At 39.5% G+C, this 7,678-nt stretch overlaps 1 protein-coding gene across 1 annotated transcript in view; it reads left to right on the forward strand.

Moving 5' to 3' along the window:
* Nucleotides 1-7,450, forward strand: part of LOC130235962 (calcium/calmodulin-dependent protein kinase type II subunit beta) — a gene marked incomplete at its 3' end in the record, with an annotated part of 37,280 nt that extends 29,830 nt beyond the window's left edge. The window contains exons 6-11 of the mRNA XM_056466491.1: nt 260-332; nt 1,496-1,598; nt 4,413-4,496; nt 5,638-5,732; nt 5,809-5,931; nt 7,367-7,450. Of these exons, the coding sequence (XP_056322466.1) occupies nt 260-332; nt 1,496-1,598; nt 4,413-4,496; nt 5,638-5,732; nt 5,809-5,931; nt 7,367-7,450 (562 nt within the window). The remainder of the gene's footprint in view (nt 1-259; nt 333-1,495; nt 1,599-4,412; nt 4,497-5,637; nt 5,733-5,808; nt 5,932-7,366) is intronic.
* Between the last annotated feature and the right edge of the window lie 228 nt (nt 7,451-7,678).

Here is a 7,678-nt window from a genome sequence, read left to right on the forward strand (position 1 = left end):
ATAGTAAATAATATATGAAGTAAAAATATAATATAATATCTCAAATCAGTCAATTACTTTATTATGTACAGATGAATGAATGAATGAATGAATGAATGAATGAATTACCTGGGCATGATTTAATCTATAGATGATTTAATCTGTAGTGTGTGTGTGTGTGCGTGTGTGTGCGTGTGTGTGCGTATGTGTGTGTGTGTGTGTGTGTGTGTGCGTGTGTGCAAGCTCAGACTAACCTGCACCCCCTGCTGTTTGCATGCAGTCACTGTATCCAGCAGATCCTGGAGGCGGTGCTTCACTGCCATCAGATGGGCGTGGTCCACCGAGACCTCAAGGTAAGTGACAGATCCGTCGAAGATTAATATTCATAAGGAGGTGTGGCTTCACGCTCTGGATATTCTGCATTGTGTTATGCATGCATCCATGGATGTGTGTGTGTGTGTGTGTGTGTGTGTGTGTGTAGCCTATAACTGATTCAGATGTTATATTGTTGGTTATTGAGTGTGATAGCAGTGTGAGTGAAGTGGGTGAGTTTTGAGTGGTGTGTGTGTGTTTTCTGGAATGCGGCTGGAGGTCATGAGTGTTTCACACATCCTACAGATTCTCAAGCAGAACTCTTCAAATCAAGAGTCTAGAAGCAGACATGCTGTCAGAGATGCATAAGAGAGATACAAAAACATCCAGCAGATGGAGCGTTAACACACACACACACACACACACACACACACACACACACACACACACACACAGACTTACACATGCACACAAATACACATATGCATATATATCTATACACACATACACTCACAGACACAGACGCACACACACTCACCCACACACATACATTTATAACCTCACACATATGCATATATAACTGCACACACACTCACACATACAGAAACGTATATATATGCATATAACCACACACATACACATTATGCATGCATACATAACCACACACACACTCCACATATGCATATATAACCACACTCATACACGTATGCATATATAACTACACACACATTCACATATACACACACTCACACGTACACATATGTATATAACCACACACATTTTTATATGCATATATAACCACAATCACACATACATATATCCATATATAACCACACATGTATGCATATATTCACACACGCACAAATACGCATGCATAAACATACATATATAAGCACACACACAAGCGTCTACATAATAACCACCTACTTGCATACAAAAACACATGCATACTTGTATAACCACACACATACACACAGAGTCATATATTTCTGTGTGTATAGAAATATTTATATATATGTATACACATGCACACACTTTTTAATATGATTCCCATAGTGTTTTGCTCTTGTGTGTGTGTGTGTGTGTGTGTGTGTGTGTGTGTGTGCGTGTGTGTGTGTGTGTGTGTGTGAGAGAGAGAATTGTTGAAGGTGTCGTAGATCTGCTTCAGCATTATTTTGAGTATTTCCCCTTGTGTCCCCTTCAGCCGGAGAACCTGCTCTTGGCCAGTAAATGCAAGAACGCCGCCGTCAAGTTGGCAGATTTCGGCCTCGCCATCGAAGTACAAGGAGACCAGCAGGCCTGGTTCGGTACGTGGACACTGCAGACTCTGTTTTGCGTTATTTGTTAAATATTTTGCATTCCAAACTCGCTGGAAATACATGATTCAGCCTACATTTTATGAGATGTAAAATATGTTGCTTCGGGTATGTTTTGATGCACACTTCAGATGACAAATCCACTAGAGGGCGCTGTCTATGTTTTTGCGGAATGAAAAATATGTTGCTACAGGTACTTTTTGTTTTACGTTTCAGTTGACAAATCCACTAGAGGACGCTGTCTGGATTTTGAATCTGTAGTATGTTACTTAGGATGTGTTTTGTTGTATGTTTCATATGACAATTCCACTAGGGGGTGCTGTCTATATTTTTGTGAATTCAAAATATGCTACTTAAATTTCGTTTCATTGTACGTTTTACTTTTTAGATTACATTTTTGCAAAACGTAAAATATGATACTACAGGCATGTTTTGGTTTACGTTTCAGATGACAAGTCCACTAGTCCATGGGGTTTACAGTTTCTGCAAATCTGATTTGTGTTTAGGTTACGTTTTATTGTGCGTTTCAGTTGACAAATCTTGTAGAAGCCGCCAAATTCAATCTGAATCTGAAATACGTTACCTATGGTGTTTTATTGAATGTTTCATATGAATAATCCACTAGAGGGCACTGTTTACATTTTTAATGTGAAATACGTTGCTTAGGTTACGTTTTATTGTAGGTTTCAAATGACAAATCCACTAGAGGGCACTGTTTACATTTTTAATCTGAAATACGTTACTTAGGTTACGTTTTATTGTACATTTCAAATAACAAATCCACTAGAGGGCACTGTTTACATTTTTAATGTGAAATACGTTACTTAGGTTACGTTTTATTGTACATTTCAAATAACAAATCCACTAGAGGGCACTGTTTACATTTTTTATGTGAAATACGTTACTTAGGTTATGTTTTATTGTACATTTCAAATGACAAATCCACTAGAGGGCACTGTTTACATTTTTAATCTGAAATATGTTACTTAGGTTACGTTTTATTGTACATTTCAAATGACAAATCCACTAGAGGGCACTGTTTACATTTTTAATGTGAAATACGTTGCTTAGGTTACGTTTTATTGTAGGTTTCAAATGACAAATCCACTAGAGGGCACTGTTTACATTTTTAATCTGAAATACGTTACTTGGGTTACGTTTTATTGTAGGTTTCAAATGACAAATCCACTAGAGGGTGCTGTCTACATTTTTGCACATTCTAAAATTTGTTGCTTCAGGTATGTTTTGTTTTAAGTTTTAGATGACAAATCCACTAGAGGGTGCTGTCTACAGTTTTTGCGAAACTGAATTATATTACTTACGCTACATTTCATTATACGTTTCAAATGACAAATCCACTAGAGGGTGCTGTCTACAGTTTTGCGTATTGTAAGATACATTGCTCCAGGTATGTTTTGTTTTACGTTTCAGATGACAAGTCCACTAGAGGGCACTGTCTACAATTTTTTGTGAATCTGAATTATGCTTAGGTTACGTTTTGTTGTGTTTCAGTTGACAAATGCTGTTGAGCCCGCTATTTACATTCTGAATCTGAAATACATTAATTAGGGTTTGTTTTGTTGTAGGATTTAGTTGACAAATCCACTAGAGGTCGCTGTCTACATATTTATTCTGAAATACAATACTTCGGTTACGTTTTGTTGAATGTTTCAGTGGACAAATACGCTAGAGGGCGCTGTCTACATGTTTCATCTGAAATACGTGACTTAGGTTAAGTTTTTTTGTACGTTTCAGATGACAAATCCACTAGAGGGCACTGTTTACATTTGTGTGAATCTGAAAAAGTTAATTAGGTTGTTTTATTTTACGTTTGACTTCAAAAATATAGTAAGAACTGTAAAATATGATGCTCCATGTATGTTTTGCTTTACGTTTCAGATGACAAGTCCACTAGAGGGCACCGTCAGTTTCTGCAAATCTGAATTATGTTTAGGTTACATTTTATTGTGTGTTTCAGTTGACAAATCCTGTTGAGGCTTCCATATTCATTCTGAAATATGTTACTTACTGTATAGGTTACTTTTTATTGTATGTTTCAGTTGACAAGTCCACTAGAGGGTGCTGTCCAAAGTTTTTTTGAATCTGAAATATTTTACTTAGGGTAGATGTCCTTATATGTTTCAAATGATGAATCCACTAGAGGGCGCTGTCGACAGTTTTTGAAAATCTGAAAAAAGTTACCTAGGTTACATTTTGTTGTACATTTTAAGTTGTATTTATTTTATGTTTTGCAAAGGACAATGAGAATTATTTATTATTAGTTAGTTAATATTAGTTTATTATTAGTGTCCCTGGAAATATCATTTATGTGATGAGGATGTTGTAATATTGCCCCCTAGTGTTCATTTTACCTAAGCATATGCTGATACACAGAGCTGGGTAGTAATGGGTTACTTCTAATAATTTGCCATGAGGACAGTACATAATATTTTTTTTTTGCAATTTAAAGGCTTAGCTGGGTTAATTAGGCAAGTTAGGGTAATTGGGCAAGTCATTGTATAACGATGGCTTGTTTAGGTTTAATATTGCTAAAGGGGGCTAATAATATTGACCTTATAATGGTTTTTAAAAAACAATTAAAAACTGCTTTTATTCTAGCTGAAATAAAACAAATAAGTCTTTCTCCAGAAGAATGCTGTGAAAAATTCCTGAATCTGTTCAACATCACTTGGGAAATATAGAATAAAATTCACAGGAGGGCAAATAATCCTGTCTCCGACTGTACAGATTCATGTATGTACATAATGCTCATATTTAGGAGGGTGTTTTCACTTTTGCACGCAGGATTTGCTGGAACGCCGGGTTATCTTTCTCCAGAGGTGCTCCGGAAAGAAGCGTATGGGAAACCGGTGGACATCTGGGCTTGTGGTGAGTTGTGTGATCGTTTGTCTGATGTGGAGAGATTTTCTCTGTTTCTCTGCATCTTCTCTATTTTTCACACTTTCATTACTCATATATCAGTAGGAGGAATGTGGCTACAATTCTGACTCAATTCAACCAAATGATTCATTAGAATCAGTGAACGAGAGTCATTCTCAACATAGACTATTTATACTATATATGCTCATATACAGTTGTTACTCTATATACAGGGGAGATCAAAACAGGGCACTGTGGTCATTGCGTCTTATTTCGTCTGCTAACAGGAGGGAGCCCAGGGCTCAAGGACCTTTTGGGCTCAAGGCTCTCTCCCGGGACAGCATGCCAAACTTGCTTATAATCAATCATCAGCTAAGTGTGAACTCTTGAAACATTGGCAGACATCCGCAAGGTGTTAACCAATCAGGAGCTTGCTCTAGTAATTATGTAATGTGTTTTCCCAAACTATTTAAGCATTTTATAGCGAGATGCTAATGGTCTAATCCGATTCAATGATTTATGCTAAGCTAAGCTAAAAGTGTTCCTGCCAGTCCCAGAGATCGGATGAATGGATTCAAACCTGACTGTTTCACCCTTGGTGACTTGTAAAATGAGCCTATTTACAACAAAAACATAGGAAAGAAGTTCATTCATTCATTCGTCCTTTGGCTTAGTCTCGATTTCGCCACAGCAGAATGAACCACCAACTATTCCAACATATGTTTTACGCAGTGAATGCCCTTCCAGCTGCAACCCACTACTGGGAAACACCCATACACACTCATTCTCACACACACACACTCATACACTACGGCCAGTTTAGTTGAGCAGTTCCCCTATAGAACATGTGTTTGGACTGTGGGGGAAACCGGAGCACCCGGAGGAAACCTACACCAACACGGGGAGAACATGCACACTCCACACAGAAACACACACTGACCCAGCTGAGGCTCGAACCAGTGACCTTCTTGCTGGGAGGCCACAGTGCTAACCACTGAGCCACCGTCAACTGAAGTTCATTCCTATGAAATTTTCAGTTTTGAGTGAACTGTCCCTTTAAGAACAACACTCTGTGAATTATCATATCATCATGGCTAGTGAAGTGTGTGTTTCTGGTTGTGTGTGTGTGTGTGCGTGTGTGTGTTTGCAGGAGTCATCCTCTACATCCTGCTGGTGGGATATCCTCCATTCTGGGATGAAGACCAGCACAAACTCTACCAGCAGATCAAGGCTGGAGCGTATGACGTGAGTGTCCTCCTCAATCAGTTAAAGCAGCAGAACCGGGCCCATCCCAATCTGACCCGTCCGCTGTTTCCTGCAGTTTCCCTCCCCGGAGTGGGACACGGTCACTCCTGAAGCCAAAAACCTCATCAATCAGATGCTGACCATCAACCCGGTCAAGAGAATCACAGCGCAGGAGGCTCTCAAACACCCGTGGGTCTGCGTGAGTACACACAGATACACACACACACATACACACATACACATGCTCACAAACACACACATACACGAGCACACACACATTCGCACACATATACACACACACACACACGGACATACAGAAACACACACACATACACGTGCACACATACACACACAAACACAGACACACACTCATGTACTCACAAACACACACACATACACACATAAACACGTATGCACACACACATACACACACCTGCCCACATATACACACACACACTCACACACACATATATACACAGACTCACACGCACACACACACAAAGGCACACACAAACACATACACGAACACACACAAAAACACACGCACACACATGAACACATGCATACGCACTTACACAAACACACACACACACACACACACACACACATACACATGCACGCATATACACTCACAAACACACACGCATACTCACACTCACACATAAACAAAAACTCGCATACACACACACACACACACACACACATACACAGACTCACGTACACACACAAACACACACGCACACTCACACACACACATAAACACAAACTCGCATACACACACACACACACACACACACATACACAGACTCACGTACACACAAACACGCACACACACATACACATACACGCATACGCACACACACACACACATAAAGACCGACTCACATGCACACACAAACACACATACATAAACCAAAGTACGCACACCTACACATATACATACACACTCACATGCACACACACAGAAATACACACACACAAGTACACACACACACACACTCACACAGACACAAAGAAGCTCTACTGGAGTCATCATGAAACGAGTCACAATGCAAAAACTGTAATATGCTGGTGAAAAATATTAAATCCAATTATAATAAAGGAATAATATTACAGAATAATATCATATTATTGTCATTTATGATGAAAATCTAAAGAAGTTGAAATCATTTCCTGCTGTGAAGCTGGACGTTTCAACATTGACGTCAATAGGAATTAGCTCTGTTTTGGAGCCGACCCCCAGTGGCCAGTCCATGAACTGCAGTTTCAGTCACTTCTATATTAACTTCATGAAGGAAAGCAGGAGGTTTCCGCTTGACCTTACTGTCGCTATGGCGATGCACAGGAGTTTGTAGCTCCGCCCTCTTCAGAAAAGAGCACAATCTCATTTGCATTTAAAGCGACAGTCACCAAAACGCCACAATTACGATCAAAGCCTGAAAGGGTCAGTTTCAGAGAGTTAGAGAACGTTATCTGTGTGCTATTCTCAGCTCAAACCCAAACACACACACACTAGACATCAGAGTCTTATTTTATATCTTATAAGAAGGGTTATAATCACTCCTCCTCTTTAAAGCATGTGACGAACTGTGACTATCAGAATCGGTTGAGTGTAACTGTTGTGTGTTCTCCAGCAACGCTCCACCGTGGCGTCGATGATGCACAGACAGGAGACGGTCGAGTGTCTGAAGAAGTTCAACGCCAGACGGAAACTTAAGGTTTGTGCTGTTTATAGTAAACATAAACAAATCTCTTTAATTCTGCTCGTGATTCTCCTTTTCTGGTGTTCAGGGAGCCATACTGACCACCATGCTGGTGTCGCGCAACTTCTCCGGTAAGTTCACGCTTTTGTTTTGAGAAATCAAATGATTGCAGAATCACTGAAGAGCCCCAAATCATGATGCAGAATATATAAAATATCATCATCATTACAATCATTCAATCAT

Source organism: Danio aesculapii, chromosome 10 (assembly GCF_903798145.1).
Source record: "Danio aesculapii chromosome 10, fDanAes4.1, whole genome shotgun sequence".
NCBI classification, from domain to species: domain Eukaryota; kingdom Metazoa; phylum Chordata; class Actinopteri; order Cypriniformes; family Danionidae; genus Danio; species Danio aesculapii.